The sequence below is a fragment of the Moschus berezovskii genome, chromosome 16, assembly GCF_049115385.1.
Source record: "Moschus berezovskii isolate FMDL1 chromosome 16, NW_MosBer_1.0, whole genome shotgun sequence".
Classification (NCBI taxonomy): Eukaryota; Metazoa; Chordata; class Mammalia; order Artiodactyla; family Moschidae; genus Moschus; species Moschus berezovskii.
The window spans coordinates 4,741,919-4,761,408 of NC_142475.1; the positions used below are offsets into that span (position 1 = coordinate 4,741,919).

Genomic DNA, 19,490 nt, shown 5'->3' on the forward strand with positions numbered 1-19,490 from the left:
TTTATTCTTCCAATCCCGAAAACGGTATATTTCTCCATCTACTAGTGTCCTCTTTGATTACTTTCACTAGTGTTTTATAGTTTTCTATGTACAAGTCTTTTGTTTCCTTAGGTAGATATATTCCTAAGTATTTAATTCTTTTCGTTGCAACAGTGAATGGAATAGTTTCCTTAATTTCTCATTATTAGTGTATAGGAATGCAAGGGATTTCTGTGTGTTGATTTTATATCCTGCAACTTTACTGTATTCATTGATTAGCTCTAGTAGTTTTCTGGTAGAGTCTTTAGGGTTTTCTGTGTAGAGGATCATGTCATCAGCGAACAGTGAAAGTTTTACTTCTTCTTTTCCAATTTGGATTCCTTTTATGTCTTTTTCTGCTCTGATTGCTGTAGCCAAAACTTCCAGAACTATGTTGAATAGTAGTGGTGAGAGTGGGCACCCTTGTCTTGTTCCTGACTTTAGGGGAAATGCTTTCAGTTTTTCACCATTGAGGATAATGTTTGCTGTGGGTTTGTCATATATAGCTTTTATTATGTTGAGATGTGTCCCTTCTATTCCCACTTCCTGGAGAGTTTTTATCATAAATGGATGTTGTATTTTGTCAAAGGCTTTCTCTGCATCTATTGAGATAATCATATGATTTTTATTTTTCAGTTTGTTAATGTGTATTACGTTGATTGATTTGCGGATATTGAAGAATCCTTGCATTCCTGGGATAAAGCCCACTTGGTCATGATGTATGATCTTCTTAATGTGTTGTTGGATTCTGATTGCTAGAATTTTGTTAAGGATTTTTGCATCTATGTTCATCAGTGATATTGGCCTGTAGTTTTCTTTTTCTGTGGGATCTTTACCAGGTTTTGGGATTAGGGTGATGGTGGCCTCATAGAATGAGTTTGGAAGTTTTCCTTCCTCAGCAATTTTCTGGAAGAGTTTGAGTAGAATATGTGTTAGCTCTTCTCTAAATTTTTGGTAGAATTCAGCTGTGAAGCCGTCTGGACCTAGGCTTTTGTTTGCTGGAAGATTTCCGATTACTTCCTCTAGTTCCGTGCTTGTGATGGGTCTGTTCAGATTTTCTATTTCTTCCTGGTTCAGTTTTGGAAAGTTGAACTTTTCTAGGAATTAGTCCATTTCTTCCAGGTTATTCATTTTATTGCCATATAATTGCTGATAGTATTCTCTAATAATCCTTTGTATTTCTGTGTTGTCAGTTGTGATCTCTCCATTTTCATTTCTAATTTTATTGATTTGGTTCTTCTCCCTTTGTTTCTTGATGAGTCTGGCTAGTGGTTTGTCAATTTTATTTACCTTCTCAAAGAACCAGCTTTTGGCTTTGTTGATTTTTGCTATGGTCTCTTTTGTTTCTTTTGCATTTATCTCTGCCCTAATTTTTACAATTTCTTTCCTTCTCCTGACCCTGGGGTTCTTCATTTCTTCCTTTTCTAGTTTCTTTAGATGTAGAGTTAGGTTATTTAGTTGACTTTTTTCTTGTTTCTTGAGGTGTGCCTGTATTGCTATGAACTTCCCCCTTAGCACTGCTTTTACAGTGTCCCAGAGGTTTTGGGTTGTTTGTTTTCATTTTCATTCATTTCTATGCATATTTTGATTTCTGTTTTGATTTCTTCTATGATTTGTTCATTATTCAGCAGCGTGTTGTTCAGCCTCCATATGTTGGCATTTTTAATGGTTTTTCTCCCGTAATTGAGATGTAATCTTACTGCATTATAGTCAGAAAAGATGCTTGGAATGATTTCAATTTTTTTGAATTTACCAAGCCTAGATTTATGGCCCAGGATGTGATCTATCCTGGAAAAGGTTCCGTGTCCGCTTGAGAAAAAGGTGAAATTCATTGTTTTGGGGTGAAACGTCCTATCGATATCTATTAGGTCTAACTGGTCTATTGTATCATTTAAAGTTTGTGTTTCCTTGTTAATTTTCTGTTTAGTTGATCTATCCGTAGATGTAAGTGGGGTATTAACGTCTCCCACTATTATTGTGTTATTGTTAATTTCCCCTTTCATACTTGTTAGTAATTGTCTTACATATTGCAGTGCTCCTATGTTGGGTGCATAAATATTTATAATTGTTATATCTTCTTTTTGGATTGATCCTTTGATCATTATGTAGTTTCCTTCTTTGTCTCTTTTCACAGCCTTTGTTTTAGAATCTATTTTACCTGATATGAGTATTGCTACTCCTGCTTTCTTTTGGTCTCTATTTGCATGGAATATCTTTTTCCAGCCCTTCACTTTCAGTCTGTATGTGTCTCTCGATTTGAGGTGAGTCTCTTGTAGACAACATATATGGGGGTCTTGTTTTTGTATCCATTCAACCAGCCTTTGTCTTTTGGTTGGGGCATTCAACCCATTTACGTTTAAGGTGATTATTGATAAGTATGATCCCGTTGCCATTTTCTTTATTGTTTTGGGTTCGAGTTTATATACCCTTTCTGTGTTCCCAGTCTAGAGAAGATCCTTTAGTATTTGTTAGACAGCTGGTTTGGTGATGCTGAATTCTCTCAGCTTTTGCTTGTCTGTAAAGCTTTTGATTTCTCCTTCATATTTGAATGAGATCCTTGCTGGGTACAGTAGTCTGGTCTGTAGGTTATTTTCTTTCATCACTTTAAGTATGTCTTGCCATTCCCTCCTGGCCTGAAGAGTTTCTGCTGAAAGATCAGCTGTTATCCTTATGGGGATCCCCTTGTGTGTTATTTGTTGTTTTTCCCTTGCTGCTTTTAATATTTGTTCTTTGTGTTTGATCTTTGTTAATTTGATTAATATGTGCCTTGGGGTATTTCGCCTTGGGTTTATCCTGTTAGGGACTCTCCGTGTTTCTTGGACTTGGGTGATTATTTCCTTCCCAATTTTAGGGAAATTTTCAATTATTATCTCCTCAAGTATTCTCTCATGGTCTTTCTTTTTGTCTTCTTCTGGGACTCCTATGATTCGAATGTTGGGGCGTTTAATATTGTCCCATATGCCTCTAATATTGTCCTCATTTCTTTTAATTCTTTTTTCTTTGTCCGTCTCTGTTTCATTTATTTCTACAATTCTATCTTCTAGCTCGCTTATCCTGTCTTCTGCCTCTGCTATTCTACTGTTTGTTCCCTCCAGAGTGTTTCTGATCTCATCTATTGCATTATTCATTGTATATTGACTCTTTTTTATTTCCTCTAATTTCTTATTGAACATTTCTTGCATCTTCTCAATCATTTTATCCAGTTTATTTATCTGTAACTCCATTTTGCTTTCCAGATTTTGAATCATTTTCACAATTAAAATTCGAAATTCTTTATCGGATAGGTTCCCTATATCTTCCTCTTTTGTTTGTGTTGATGGGCATTTATCCTGTTCCTTTACTTGTTGGGTATTTCCTTGCCTCTTCATGTTGCTTATATTGCTATGTTCGGGGTGGCCTTTCCGTCTTTTGGCAGTTTCTGGAGTTCTCTTTATTATGTAGTTACCTCGTTGTGTGTGGGGTTGGATGGGTGACTTGTCAAGGTTCCCTGGTTAGGGAAGCTTGTTTCGATGTTCTGGTGGGTGGAGCTGGATTTCTTCTCTCTGGAGTGCAATGAAGTGTCCAGTAATGAGTTTGAGATGTCCATGGGTTTGGAGTGGCTTTGGGCAGCCTGTATATTGAAGCTCAGTGCTATTCTCCTGTGTTGCTGGATAGTTTGCGTAGTATGTCTTTCACTGAAACTTGTTGACCCTTGGGTGGTGCCTGGTTTCAGTGTATGTATGGAGGCATTTGATGAGTACCTATCAATTAATGTTCTCTGGAACAGGAGATCTCTGGTGTTCTCAGGATTTGGCCTTAAGCCTCTGCCTCTGGTTTTCAGTCTTATTCTTGCAGTAGGCTCAAGGCTTCTCCCTCTGTTACTTCCAAGGCAGTTCCTTCTGTTGAAAAAGCTCTTCTGTTTTCTGGTCTCCTCGGTGTCTAATTCCCGTCCTGACACCAGGATGCGGTGGTGGACACTTTTTTTTTTTTTTCCCGGCTCACCTATTCAGTCCTGCTATGGGGAGGGAGGAAGAGCTAACAAATATCCCTGGCGTCTGTGGGGAGTGCTCGCAGTGTCTCGGCTACACTGGGAATGCTCCCGCTCGAGGCGTGTGTGCTTTCCCTGTTTATGCTGCTTAGGCTTTAGGTTGCTCTGCTGGGAGCTGTCTGCAGCTGGCGCTGGGTTGCATGCACTTCCCAGGTCTGAGCGGCTCAGGTTCAGGTCCTCGGGTACTCGACAAAGGCGCAGACTTGGCTGGGCCTGCGTTTTGTGCCTTCCCTGGTCCTAGCAGCTCAGGTGACCAGGCGTTTGGCTAGTGTGGTCGCTGCGACTTATTGCCTTCCCAGTCCCTGCTGCTCGATTTTCTGGGAGTACAACTGGCACACTTTCTCAGGCTGATATCAACCGGCTGGAACCCAAGAAGTCCTGGCCAGCAAGGAAGCCTGCCTGCAGCTTGGCACGGGAAGCCTCTCTGGGGCTGCGGCGGCCCCCACCCCGGCGCTGTCTACCCTCCCCGCCCGCATCGGCGGGGGCTGGGGGATGGGCCGCCCACTGCCGGCTCGCTCCGCTCAGCGCCCGGTTCTCTTGGCGGGGCTGGCAGAGTCCTGGCTTGGGGCTTTTCGCAGGCTTTTCCTAGCCTTTTCACCTTTTAGCTGTAACTTCTGCTTTGGTATCTTAAGTTCGCCCCCTCAGTTTCCCCTGGGGCGTTCAAGCCCGGTTCTCCCTCTAAGCGCAGCCGCCCGCGCCTCCCTGCCAAGCCCCCGCCTGCTAGTGGGGGGCGCGGGCGTCTGCCCGCTTCTCCGCTGAGAGTTTCCTCTGGGCACTTCGTCTGTGAGTTTTAATTATGTCTTTTGTCTCCCAATTATGCGGCCCTCTGAGATTCCACTTGCCAGTGTTTCCAGGTGTTTGGAAACGTCTTTTTTTTTTTTTTAAAGCCTCCCTTCCCGGGACAGAGCTCCGTCCCTCCCTCTTTTCTCTCTCTTTTTATCTATTTCCTACCTCCTTTCGATGACTATGGGCTGCTTTTCTGAGTGCCTGATGTCCTCTGTCGGTATTCAGAAGTTGTTTTGTGGGATTTACTCAGCGTTCAAATGTTATTTTGTTGATTTTGTGGGGGAGAAAGTGGTCGCCCCATCCTATTCCTCCGCCATCTTCCCATGCTCCCTTTGTTGACTCTTTCAGTTCAGTTCAGTCGCTTAGTCGTGTCCGACTCTTTGCGACCCCATGAACCACAGATCGCCAGGCCTCCCTGTCCATCACCAACTCCCGGAGTTCACTCAAACTCATGTCCATCAAGTCGGTGATGCCATCCAGCCATCTCATTCTCTGCCGTCCCCATCTACTTCTGCCCCCAAACCCTCACAGCATCAGAGTCTTTTCCAGTGAGTCAACTCGTCGCATGAGGTGGCCAAAGTATTGCAGTTTCAGATTTAGCATCAGTCCTTCCAATGAACACCCAGGATTGATCTCCTTTAGAATGGACTGCGTGGATCTCCTTGCAGTCCAAGGGACTCTCAAGAGTCTTCTCCAACACCACAGTTCAAAAGCATCAATTCTTCAGCGATCAGCTTTCTTCACAGTCCAACTCTCACATCCATACATGACCACGGGGAAAACCATAGCCTTGAGTAGACAGACCTTGGTTGGCAAAGTAATGTCTCTGCTTTTTAATATGCTGTCTAGGCTGGTCATAACTTTCCTTCCAAGGAGCAAGCGTCTTTTAATTTCATGGCTGCAATCAGCATCCACAGTGATTTTGGAGCCCAAAAAAATAAAGTCTGACACTGTTTCCACTGTTTCCCCATCTATTTCCCATGAAGTGATGGGACCAGATGCCATTATCTTCGTTTTCTGAATGTTGAGCTTCAAGCCAACTTTTTCACTCTCCTCTTTGACTTTCATCAAAAGGCCTTTGAGTTCCTCTTCACTTTCTGCCATAAGGGTGGTGTCATCTGCATATTTGAGGTTATTGATATTTCTCCCGGCAATCTTGATTCCGGCTTGTGCTTCTTCCAGCCCAGCGTTCCTCATGATGTACTCTGCGTATAAGTTAAATGAGCAGGGTGACAGTATACAGCCTTGACATACTCCTTTTCCTATTTGGAACCAGTCTATTGTTCCATGTCCTGTTCTAACTGTTGCTTCCTGACCTGCATACAGGTTTCTCAAGAGGCAGGTCAGACGGTCTGGGATTCCCATCTCTTTCAGAATATTCCACAGTTTATTGTGATCCACACAGTCAAAGGCTTTGGCATAGTCAATGAAGCAGAAATAGATGTTTTTCTGGAACTCTCTTGCTTTCTCCATGATCCAGCGGATGTTGGCAATTTGATCTCTGGTGCCTCTGCCTTTTCTAAAACCTGCTTGAACATCTGGAAGTTCACGATTCACATATTGCTGAAGCCTAGCTTGGAGAATTTTGAGCATGACTTTACTAGCGTGTGAGATGAGTGCAATTGTGCAGTATTTTGAGCATTCTTTGGCACTGCCTTTCTTTGGGATTGGAATGAAGACTGACCTTTTCCAGTCCTGTGGCCCCTGCTGAGTTTTCCAAATTTGCTGGCATATTGAGTGCAACACTTTCACAGCATCATCTTTCAGGATTTGAAATAGCTCAATTTGTTCGTAGTGATGCTCTCTAAGGCCCACTTGACTTCACATTCCAAGATGTCTGGCTCCAGGTGAGTGGTCACGCCATCATGATTATCTTGGTCGTGAAGATCTTTTTTTGTACAGTTCTTCTGTGTATTCTTGCCACCTCTTCTTAATATCTTCTGCTTCTGTTAGGTCCATACCATTTCTGTCCTTTATCGAGCCCATCTTTGCATGAAATGTTCCCTTGATATCTCTAATTTTCTTGAAGAGATCTCTTGTTTTTCCTATTCTGTTGTTTTGCTCTATTTCTTTGCATTGATCGCTGAGGAAGTCTTTCTTATCTCTCCTTGCTATTCTTTGGAACTCTGCATTCAGATGCTTATATCTTTCCTTTTCTCCTTTGCTTTTCGCTTCTCTTCTTTTCACAGCTGTTTGTAAGGCCTCCTCAGACAGCCATTTTCCTTTTTTGCATTTCTTTTCCATGGGGATGGTCTTGGTCCCTGTCTCCTGTACAATGTCACGAACCTCTGTCCAGAGTTCATCAGTCACTCTATCTATCAGATCTAGACCCTTAACTCTATTTCTTACTTCCGCTGTATAATCATAAGGGATTTGATTTAGGTCATATCTGAATGGTCTAATGGTTTTCCCTACTTTCTTCAATTTCAGTCTGAATTTGGCAATAAGGAGTTCATGATCTGAGCCACAGTCAGCTCCTGGTCTTGTTTTTGCTAATTGTATAGAGCTTCTCCATCTTTGGCTGCAAAGAATATAATCAATCTGATTTCGGTGTTGACCATCTGGTGATGTCCATGTGTAGAGTCTTCTCTTGTGTTGTTGGAAGAGGATGTTTGCTATGACCAGTGCGTTCTCTTGGCAAAACTCTATTAGCCTTTGCCCTGCTTCATTCCGTGCTCCAAGGCCAAATTTGCCTGTTACTCCAGGTGTTTCTTGACTTCCTACTTTTGCATTCCAGTCCCCTATAATGAAAAGGACATCTTTTAAAGTTTGAAAACTTTTTTAAGGCTGTTAATTTTGGGGTGTGAAATGTGTCTTTTGTCTGTTTTAATTTGTGGTTTTAATGCTTTCTTATGTGCGTTTTAATTATTGAAATACTCAAATCTTTATCTTTTCATTTTAATTTCTTCTGTAGAGTTGACATTTAGAAGTTTTTGGTGAAGGAAATTTTTGATATTTTGATGCATATACGTGTGTGTGTGTTTGAGACAGATCCCCAGTTATTTGGGGGTGGGGGTTAATCAGTCTTCAGAATAGGCTTCTGGTCACAGTTACAAAGGAAGCTGACATGAAAATGGGGTGTAACTCAGGCTTTGGTCACATGCACTGTAATCCCTTTGAGATTTTTAGGTTCATTTTAAAATCTGACTAGTGTATCCTTGAATGTGACAAGTCCAGGTATTCTGAAACCATTGTTTATCCTTTAGATAATAAGATTTTTGTCCATAGCAGGAGTTTTCTGATTAGCTAAGGGTTTATGGCTATTAATAACATTTCTTGTAGAAGGACATTTAACCATTTTGGTTTGAAAAATTTCCAAAATCCATTACATGTCTGCAGTTTAAAGCTGAAAAGACTGCACTTAGTTTTAGTCTAACTCAGATTAGTCATGAAGAATACTATCTTTTGTGTCCTTTAGCGGTGGTAACCCGAAAGCTTGTCTACGTATGGCGGACTACTGCTGTGTCCTGTGGCCTCAGCTCCGTGAGTTTTGTCTGTAATTTCTGCCACATCCCTTGACGTCATTGTCTGCGTGTGGTGGACTACTGCTGTGTCCCATGGCCTCAGCTCCGTGAGATTTGTCTTTTCTGTAATTTCTGCCATATCCCTTGACATCTTTGTCTGCGTGTGGTGGACTACTGCTGTGTCCCGTGGCCTCAGCTCCGTGAGTTTTGTCTGTGATTTCTGCCACATCCCTTGACGTCGTTGTGTGCGTGTGGTGGACTACTGCTGTGTCCCGCGGCCTCGGCTCCGTGAGTTCTGTCTGTAATTTCTGCCACATCCCTGACGGTCGTTGTGTGCGTGTGGTGGACTACTGCTGTGTCCCGCGGCCTCGGCTCCGTGAGTTCTGTCTGTAATTTCTGCCACATCCCTGACGGTCGTTGAGGTTCCTCACCAGTGTCCTCGAGGGTACTTCCAGTTTTCTTGTGAACATGGACATTAAATAGCCCCACCATTAGGAATCATAGAAAAGGAATAAATAGGATCCAAATGAGCGAACTCTTTTCTAGTGAAACATAGTTTCTTGCATCTATTTTTGCTTCTACAAAAGCCCTTTCTTCTACTTCATTGTGCTTGACTGTGTTCTGAAGTGTTAAAGTTGCAGGTAAATAAAGATGGTCTTTACGTTCCATGATACATTTTTCAGAGCTCGGTGTTTTCTTACTACAAGTGAGAAACTGGATCGGTAATAGTCATAATGACTAACAAGATGTAATGCTTGTGCAGGGCACTCTCCTAAGTGTCTGGACATACTCATCTAATCCCCACAACATCTCAATGCTGTCTCACAGCCTAGCCCGTGTCCCTGACTTCTTTCCCACTTCTGTGGTTCCTAACTTCTAGCCATTAGTTCAGTCCCTCAGTCGTGTCCGACTCTGCGACCCCATGGACTGCAGCACACCTCCCTGTCCATCACCAACTCCAGTGTACTCAAACTCACGTCCATTGAGTTGGTGATGCCATCCAACCATCTCAGCCTCTGTCATCCCCTGCTCCTTCTGCCTTCAATCTTTCCCAGCATCAGGGTCTTTTCAGATGAGTCAGTTCTTCACATCAGGTGGCCAAAGTATTGGAGTTTCAGCTTTAGCATCAGTCCTTCCAATGAACACCCAGGACTGATCTCCTTTAGGATGGATTGGTTGGATCTCCTTGCAGTCCAAGGGACTCTCAAGAGTCTTCTCCAGCACCACAGTTCAAAAGCATCAATTCTTCGGCACTCAGCTTTCTTTATAGTCCAACTGTCACATCCATACATGACTAACCATCAGGGTTATAAAAAATGTTCAGATGCAGAGCCAGGTGGTGGAATAGCAAATGCTGCTTAGTTTGGTTCCTGGTTTAACAACGTGACACACATGAGAATTTCAAAGCATGCAGCTGGGGACTTGGGCGAGCAATCTCTAGAACTGAATCTTAGCAGGCTTTTCCTACTTAAATAAATATTTTATCAACTGCCTTCTTTTTCCTGTTGAGAACTCTTTGGTGACTTGCGTAAGACAGTACAATTAAGCTTCTTTTTAAAAGCTTATGCAGAGTCTGTTAAAACATTTTAAGAATTAGAATAAAGTTAAAGCTTATGCACTTGAAAATATCATATGCAGTAGCAGTTAGTTTTTTGTAGTGAAAGTACCTCGGACTTTTAAGGAGAGATTCCGTCAGGAAAAGGTCACTGATTGAAAACACTTGCATGCTTAGTGCTGCTTCTGGAGGGAGCGGTTTGTATCCTTAAAGTAAGTAAGTTATTTTGTGGTGTTTAATTTCCTTATTGACTTAACATCTACAGATGCCTTGAAAGCACAAAAGCAGCCTCCTCCAGGAACTCTGTCCTTTTTTCCCCCACCTTCAGTAATCTCTCTTTTTTCAGCCTCATTCTGGAAGGTGGTAGCCATGTTCTCGAAGTCTTGAATGTTTACAATTTTTTTTACTGGTCATCATTTTTAAATAAATACATGGAAATGAAGGTCTTTCTGTTTTTTCGACCATTTTTATACTCAGTGAAACTATCAATGGTGTTTGAATTGCTATTCAGTGCATCTGTATAGCTTGGGAACTTTTGACTGTCCATCACATGTATTTAAAGTCTTTTAAAATGATAGCCCATTTGAAAATATTTTGCCACAAATTTGTTTCATAAATGTATGCTGCTGCTGCTACTGCTAAGTCGCTTCAGTCGTGTCTGACACTGTGCGACCCCAGAGATGGCAGCCCACCAGGCTCCCCCGTCCCTGGGATTCTCCAGGCAAGAACACTGGAGTGGGTTGCCATTTCCTTCTCCAGTGCATGAAAGTGAAAAGTGAAAGTGAAGTCACTCAGTCCTGTCCGACTCTTAGTGACCTCATGTACAGCAGCCCACCAGACTCCTCCGTCCATGGGATTTTCCAGGCAAGAGTACTGGAGTGTGTTGCCAGTATAATTAATGCCAAATTCCATCTGACTATTCATTAGCCTTCTGAATCTGTTTCGTAAAAAACAGGGAGAATGATACCTACTTTACAAAGCAGTTGTGAGCATTAAATATCTGTGAAAGATCCTGTTACACAATTATCCCATTATTGGCTTATAAATGGTTCTTCTTAACTGTGGGTTGAAATCAAACATTTTAACATCTCAATTATCTCTAACAGTGTTTGAAATGAGTAATCTTATCATGAGATAAAGCAAAATAACATATTATCCAGCACATTGAAAATGAATTTGCTTAGGTTTTTCAAGGATTCTCATGAAAATATGTTATAAGCCATCTTGATGCATCACTTGAGGTCCTCCTGCCTTGTTTTCAGGATCCCATCGCTTGTGCGTGTTTGTGTGCATGTGTGTGTAACTGATGTTTTGTAGCGTCTCTGTGGTGGTTTTGATTTTGGGGTCTGGGCCTCCTCGCTGTAATGTTAGTCTCGGAAGCACAGTAGCTAAGCCACCGAGCACACGGGTGTCAACAGTTGGGGTCCTGGGAGAGACTGGAGTTTCCGCTTTGCAGATGGAGAACCCGAAGGACAGGGCGTTTCCGTAGTTACTGTGTTCATGTCAGCTCTTTTGACTGCAGCGTCGGGCTCCGCGGGGATAACAGCCCTGAGCAAATGAGCTGCAACTAATCCTAACCCGAATACAGCTAGCAGCCATCGCTCAGTCCCCGAACTAGCGCCGGGTCTTCCTGGAGTCATCTGCCAAAGTGAGGGGGCGGGGCCGGAACGGCCTGAAGCCCTGTTAGCGCTTACTCGTGATCTCTGTCAGCTCTCCGGGTTGTTTGACTTGTCCACCTCTTAAAAGCATCACAGGCTCTTATTTTGTTCCAACTATGGATATCACTTTGTTCACTAGTGGTGACATTTTTAGAAAAAGATCTCATATTTGGAGGGGAGATCTGTGTCAAAGGGTTCTGTTTGTTTGTTTGTCCTGAAAACTCAAGCATCTAGAAGATGCTTTCTTTATGGCTTATGCTCCCCTTACGGTCAGGTGTTATAATGGTAAATGGAAACTTTCAAAGTAATTCTGATGCGTTTGACACATGGGTGTTTATTCAGTGCTACAGCGCAGCATGGGATGAGGCTGCCCCTGTTTTGTTCTCTGCTGGCCCCTCGTCAACACCCCGGCATTCTGCAGGCCCTCAGGGAAATGCCCAGTAATGCCAGTGGCTCTCACTTTAAATTCAGGACCACTGAGCCCAACGGGGCCTTAGTGGGGCCCAGCATTGCTGCTCCACGGCTTGCTTACCTCGGGCCCTCCTAGACAAGGATCACACGTTCTCCTCTCTCAGCCACTTCTCTCCTCTCTCTGATTATGAGGAAAAGCACCCAGAAGGAGGTGCCTAATCTCTCACCGGATCTCCTGTCGTAAAACTTCTCACTGTATCTACCGTCGTGTAACCGTGTCTACGGTCGTATAACCTCTTACCATATTTACTGTCGTGTAACCGTGTCTCCTGTCCTATAACCTCTTACCATATTTACTGTCGTGTAATTGGTGATGGACAGGGAGGCCTGGCATGCTGTGATTCATGCGGTCGCGGAGAGTCGGACACGACTGAGCGACTGAACTGAACCGAACCGTGTCTACTGTCCTATAACCTCTTACCGTATTTACTGTCGTATAACCTCTCACCGTGTCTACTGCCATATAACCGTATCTACTTCTCTGTTTCTCTTCCCAGTAAATACCCTCAGAAGAGCCGTCCACTCCAACTTTCCTTTACTGTGTCTTAACCCCTCCAAGAAGGCTTTCGACTCTCCTGCTGTCAGAGCTGGCCGCAGGGTCTCCATGATGTCTCATAGTCGAATCCAGGGATGCAGTCTCGGTGCACTGGCCCCCCCCGCCTGCGGCCCTTAACACACTCACTGTTTCTGGGCTCTTGGCTTTCAAGACCCTACCCTCCCTACTTTTCTTACTTCAGTGGCAGCCTGCTCGTCATTCCCTGGATCTTAAACACCACCAGACCCAAGGGTTGGCCCTTAGACGTCTTCCGCGTCTATGCTCACCTCCTAGGGGAATCCAGCAGGTGCCAGGCTGTGTCCTAAAATGTCTTACTTACTGATGACTCCTGATACTGTACCTCCCCTGGGACTTCTCCCTTAACCCACACACTTCTCATGTCCAGTGGTCTTGATTTCTCCCCTGGGGTGTCAGAACGGCCAGAGCAGAGTTCCTGATTTCCAGTGCCCCCAACCTGCCCCTCCTGCAGCCTTCCCGTCTCCAGCTGCCTGCGTCAAAAAGGGAAGAGTCGCTGTCGATTGCTTTCTCAGTATTGCCTGTTTGCCGTACCTTCAAAACAGATTCTGGATGTCACCACTTCTCAGTCTCCACGGCCGTCTCTTGAACGGATTGTCACCGCTGCCTTTTCACTGGTTTCCTTGCTTCCACCCAGAACAGCCCCAGAGAACCTTTTAAAACATGGAGCTAAGTTACCATGCGCTCACAGCTTCCCAGTGGCTTTCTGTTTCAGCGGGGGTAAAAGCCGGTCTTCACAGCGGCTGCACAAAGGCCCGGTGACCTGGTCCCGGCAGCCTTTTCTTCTTTGTCATCTGTCTCCCTCTCCCTGTCTCCCCCTGCCCCCGCCTCCTGTCCCCCCGCCATTATCCGGGCCACACTGTCCAGACTGCCTTTCCCACTTCGCACCACTTCCAGGTGTTCCAGGGATCACTGTCTTCAGTTCAGACTCACTTTGTCAGGGAGCCCTTCTCTGAAAAGTCTGTCAAATATAGTACCGGCCTACATGCGTTCCTCCTAAGAGAATGCTTACATTAACACACTATTCACTGCCTCCGTCTTTTGAGGGCAGAGGCGTTGTTCTGTCACCACTGTATCCTCAAGACCCAGAACAAGCCTTCCACCTCGTGGGAGCTGAAGAAATGAATGAAGTTGGTGATGATTCATGGTATGGATTTATGAATACAAAGGTCTTGAATTAGTTAATAAAATTAAGAATTTAATGCAACTTTTAAAACCCTACATAAAAAATATAATAGGTCCGTATCCACGCCAACTCTTACCCTGGATCCCTTGTTTCAACCTGTATTTGATGATGAGGCTGTTACCAACATTTAAGTATAAATTACCTAGAGGACACTGTGCTAAGATTATCCTGCATAGCCCCCACAATTCAGCATATGTTATTATCCCGTTTTATGAAAAGGAAATGAGGTTTAAAGAGCCTGAAGCCAGTTGAAGACAGGAAGTGGCAGGGCTGGGTTGCATCTGGAGCTGTTGTGCCCAGCTCCAGAACCAGACTTCAGCTGATGCAGCTGCTAAAATAAAAGCCTCCTGGAGATTCTCTTTAATTTTGGTCATTTGTATGTTTATATGCGTTAATAGATTTTTAAGAAATGATATTTCGTTTTGGGAATCAGGGATTCAGTTTTGTAATTGTTCAGTTAGTCACTCAGTCATGTCTGACTCCTTGTGACCCCATGGACTGCAGCACGCCAGGCTTTCTTGTCCATTACCAACTCCCAGAGTTGTAATTGTTAAGCAGTGATAAATAATAATGGAGAAGGAAATGGCAACTCACTCCAGTCTTCTTGCCTGGGAAATCCCATGTACCCTGGCAGGGTACAGTCCATGGGGTCACAAAGAGTTGGACATGACTTAGTGCCTGAACAACAACAAATAAACTGTAAATGAGATACTTTTTACAAATTTTGAACCAAACTTGAGATCTCCTGTCCCTTTGCCTAGTGACCTCGAATAGCTCTGTGACCTGGTTCATACCTGGTGAGCTGTTGCTAAGGTTGTAACGGCTTTGGTGTGTGAGTCCATAGCTACAGGTGACGCAGAGCTGGGAGTGCCCTGGCTACCCCTCAAGAGGGAAATGAGACATGAATTCACAACTGAAGGTCTTACAGTTCGCTTTGCGGCAGACAGTTACTCTTGAGAAAGACAGGCTCCCGCTCAGAACGGAAACCCTGCCGGTAGATGAGACAGGGAGGGAACCGCCGAGTCCAGTGAGCGGGGCGTGGGTGAGGCCCTGGCGAGCCCGCTTCATTTTCTCGTCTTCTAGAAGAGATGAGCCAAGTAGTCAGAGCTGGGGGTTCAAACAGTCTCACGCCCTGCTTCCTTCTTTCTCTCTGCCACATCCAGGCACCCTTCTGGTCCGCTCTCCGAGGCACGAATCCCCTGCTGAAGACCCTAGAGGGTGGCTGCAGGCACTTGGTGTTTCTGGTGATACAACCACCAGATCTCATTTAGAGGTTCCGGATGCCTGGGGAGCGCGCCGTTGTTGGTCACACTTCTCCCCGTGGAAGGAAACACAGTGCTGCCCTGGTTTTTGTAGGAGGAACTTTATATATAGAGAGAATGAAGCCCTGGGGGAGCCACTAGCTAATCATCTGAGACTAAATTCTGTAGATAATGTGCTGAATATTGTCAGTAAGGACATACATGTGTTGTTTTGTTACTACCATGAATCTTAAAATGTGACTCCACGTTCAAGATAGTCTATTGACTAATCTACTCTGAAAAAAGAGCTTTCAGGTAACCTGTCCTCTGAGGTTCTGTTTATGCTGGTGGGGAGCAGATGTCGGAAATGTGATGAGAACTAATTAGAGGAACCGCAGCAGCATTCCTCAGTTCATTCTTGACATGGTAGCATGAAGTATGTTTGTGGTCTTACCCAGTGTAAGGGAAACTACCAAGCTTTTGTATTTGCTAGCACCACAACCTTGTGCGATGGGTTTTGATTTCTTGTCAATTTTATGCTTTGTTTGGGGATGGCATGATTCATTCCTCTATTTTCATTGAATTTAGAAAATGCAGATTGTGTATTCAAGGTATTGTACAATGTGTGTATAATTTAGAATTTTCTCCCAAGTATCTTGACTTCATTATTTAAAAATCGCTGAGATATAATTTTTCAGTTTCCAAAAAAAAAGTAAGGCTGTCTTTAAACAAGACTGTTTATGAACAGAGAAATAAGATAGGAAGTGACAGGGGCAGACAATTAACAGCGCCTCTTAAGGATTAGCCCATAAGGTGATATGAAGTATTCTCACTGTGTTCTTTTATTTTTGTGGGCTTTGTGTCATGACCTTTTCATTTTTTTTCTCCATTCCAACATCTGCTGGCTTTTAAATGGAATCATTTCTTTGGCATTTTCAATGTTTGAGGGTTGCTTTGCACATACCCTGCTATTGTTCCCGAGCAGCTGACTGGGTCAGATTTAAGACTGGGGTCTCATGCTGTGAGACTTTAATAATCAAAGCCTTTTGGCCTTAAAATATGAATTGTAATTTATTTCTTTGTTCACACCCCCCCCCCCACCTTTTTAAACAGGCTGCAGATACTTTGGCTGTGAGGCAAAAAAGAAGAATTTATGATATCACCAATGTCTTGGAAGGAATTGACTTAATTGAAAAAAAGTCAAAAAATAGTATCCAGTGGAAGTAAGTTACCAGCCGCTCTAGTCTACCTTTTCAATGCTCTGTGAATGCTGACCTTTCTGCCATGTATGTCTCCTGAGTCCTCTGCCCCAGCCGTCTATGCTGTTCACACGGCCCCTCACGTGTCCCTGGCACACTTCTGGGCTTGTGTGTCCCTCCTGTGTGACTCAGGATGGCCCCTGGCTCACTCCACTGTTTAATTTACACTCACCGTTCAAGTCTCCTCCCTCCAGCTGCTCACTGGGTGCACACTGCATCCTGCTCTGTGTCATTAACCCTTTGCCTGGTGTCCTAGGTACTCATCTAATGTCAACTCCTTGAAAACAGGAGCTAAGGCTCATACATACGAGAATATGTACTTTGTAAATAATGATCGGTTGAAACGCACGTTGTCATGTTAACTATTGTATGTTTGTGACAAATTTGCCCCCCTTATCCTTCGCTTTTCAGTTTATTTTAGCCAAAAATCCCAATAAAAGACTAAAAGATCGTAATCTGTTTTACCCGCATCTCAGTGCACGTAATGAGCCTACCAGTGTGGCCATTCGACTCTGGCATCCTTTGGCGCCTCAGTCACCAGCCGACCTTCTAGATGACAAAGAGCACACCAGGACAGATTGAGAATTTTGTCATTTGGGTATTTACTTAGACAATGCTATGGTGTTTAAGTTTTCTAAAGATTTTAATGGTTAATGATTTTAGAAGAGTGTAAAGGTTTTTGTTTTAAATATATTCAGTGAGTTTTATAATTTTTACTATAAAAATTAAGTGATGTTAACTGGGTCTAATCCTGGGGATATTAATGTTCATGTGTTTTTAAGAGGCGTCGGTGCCGGCTGTAACACTAAAGAAGTCATAGATCGATTAAGATATCTCAAAGCTGAAATCGAAGAGCTAGAACTGAAGGAAAGAGAACTGGACCAGCAGAAGTTGTGGCTACAGCAAAGCATCAAAAATGTGATGGATGATTCCATCAATAATAGATATCCTTTAAAATGAACTATGCATAGATGTAATATGTATTTATATATTCTTTCAGTCTGAACATCAGTTCCTTTATTTTGGTGTTTTTAGAGACTTCAGTTTTGCAAGTGATTATAACATTTTAATTGTATAACATTCTTCTAATAATTTATATGAGAATTTTAAAATTTTTACTTTTTTAAGTCATATAGTACATCTATTAGCAAATAGATGCGTCTGTTGCAAACTCCCCTATATTTGATCTGGAGTCTGCAAATTTGGAAATCTTTGTTAAATCATTGTTTTCAAACTAAATCGTTCAGTGTTTCAAAGTGGTTAAAAGTTCAGCAACTCTTCAGAGTTTTTAAAAAAATTAATTTTGGTTTGAAAATGAAGTATCACAGGCCTGCAATCAGTCCAGGATACATTCTGCCTAATATTAACCCGAAGATAGTACTTTAGTAGAGGGTAGGGTTCCAAGGCTGGTATATCTTACCATATTTGGGGAAAAACGTTAGTGATATACTCCATGTGTTCCTTGTGACCACTGTGTTCTTTCAGATATGTGACTGTTGATTTGTGACTTACCCGTACTCATATGGAACATTTTAACAACATTTATCTTGTACCACCTCTCATGAACTTTTGACCGTGTATATATTTTTCATGTTGTCTTGTCTTTGGTGAACAAGTCCATGATGTCACTTGTTATTTCCTTTCTAGAATCAGAACTCCTTAACAGTTTGATAATAATGGGGGTCTTCGACTGTGCCTTGCGGAGCCCCGAGATTCCAAAAAGCATTGAACTAGTTGATCACACACTTTGCTGCACTGCTTGCCAAGATCGCGGGCATTCCCAGTTCCCCAAACCACGACCCAAGAAGAGTCTTGATGCAGCGACTTCTGTAGTTGACTCTTCACTCCCACCGACAGCACCTTTCCCTCATCAGTGTTCTTCCCCCAGAAGCTCCTGCCTCCGTGGAATGTGTTTCCTTCCCTCTCCCAGGAGTCCTCAGATGACATAGAAATCCAAAGTGGCTTCTTCTTAGAGCAAAGGATGGATACTTCTCTTACGGATCTTTATTTGATTGCCTTTTCAGACAAAAGACTTGTGTTCTTTTTGATCTGACCGTTTGTGACAGTCCATGCATTTGGTCGCTTTGGCCTTCAGATTTATTATCTTAATTTGTATATCCAGGCCTTGATATAAATGTTGTTCCTTAACTCTGTGACAGTACATTTTCCTATGTAACTCATGAAGACATCTGTAATTGTTTTAATGGTAAGTACTGTTAGTAAATTTTTTCTTATGTTCTTCCTTTGATCAACGTATTTAGTTTACTGTGATTTAAAATTTCCCATGCAGTCACCTCAAGTCATTATTTTCTGGGTTTGTGGACATTTTTTGGTCTCCCTCTATAGTGCTATGTGTTGATAGGCTGCTTTCATTTCTGTTCTCATGACAATAACTGCTTTTCCCAGCTTTCTTTATTTCCTGCCTTGGTAGGTATAAGCTCTGTGTGGCAGAGGCAGCTAAGTCAGAGAGGGATTAAATAAGTCTCAGAGTCATAGAATCACAGAGTCAATGACTAAACTTGAACTGGAACATGCTTCTCATTGGTAGTTTATAAAATGTATGTAGCAGATGTGCTGGTGAAAAATGCACACGAAATGCTCAAAGGCGGCATGAGGACCCAGTAAGGTTTGCCTGTTTATAATCTGGAAGGTTAGTCCTCACTTTATTCCGTCCCCATCTGCCGTGTTTTCCCCTTTAAGATGATGTGCTTAGTCATGTCCAACTCTTTGCAGCCCCGTAGACTGTAGCCCGCTAGGCTCCTCTGCCCATGGAAAGTTTCAGGCGAGAATACTGGAGTGGATTGCCACTTCCTACTCCAGGGGATCTTTCTGATCCAGTCATGGGAACTGCATCTCTTGCATCGGCAGGCAGAATCTTTGCCACTATGAATAAATAAAATGGGGGTGGGGCTGAATTCCCATAATATATGTAACACCAGTAAAATATGCATGGGCTGTTAAAAGGACAGTCTTTTATCATGCACATACAAAAAAAAATCTGCCAAACAGTTTGCAAAGTAGAATCTGACTCTGAGACTACGCTGGTTTTATATGCGGCCTTATTGCTCTACTTTGTCGCCCTATTTCCTAAGCTTTCAAAGAAAGTTTGGGGAAACATTCTTAATATTCAGCCCAGCAGATACTGCTATAGAATCTGGCTTCAAAAGTTCATGTAAGCTGAAGATTTCACTATATTATACCTATTTAAGTAGTATAAATACTTAACTAAACAGTGTTATTTAACTAAGGCTAAA

General features: G+C 42.9%; 1 protein-coding gene across 3 annotated transcripts in view; it reads left to right on the forward strand.

Annotated features, from left to right (window-relative positions):
- E2F5 (E2F transcription factor 5) overlaps nucleotides 1-19,490 on the forward strand; it is a 42,547-nt gene that overhangs the window by 18,830 nt on the left and 4,227 nt on the right. The window contains exons 1-4 of one of the 3 annotated variants that reach the window (XM_088844652.1): nucleotides 8,296-8,314; nucleotides 16,091-16,200; nucleotides 17,019-17,180; nucleotides 18,399-18,442. In XM_088844652.1, the coding sequence (XP_088700778.1) occupies nucleotides 17,158-17,180; nucleotides 18,399-18,442 (67 nt within the window). In that variant the 5' untranslated portion in view covers nucleotides 8,296-8,314; nucleotides 16,091-16,200; nucleotides 17,019-17,157. Of the gene's footprint in view, nucleotides 1-8,295; nucleotides 8,315-16,090; nucleotides 16,201-17,018; nucleotides 17,181-18,398; nucleotides 18,443-19,490 lie in introns of those variants that run through there. The other 2 variants (XM_055431820.2, XM_088844651.1) reach the window with 2 other exon arrangements.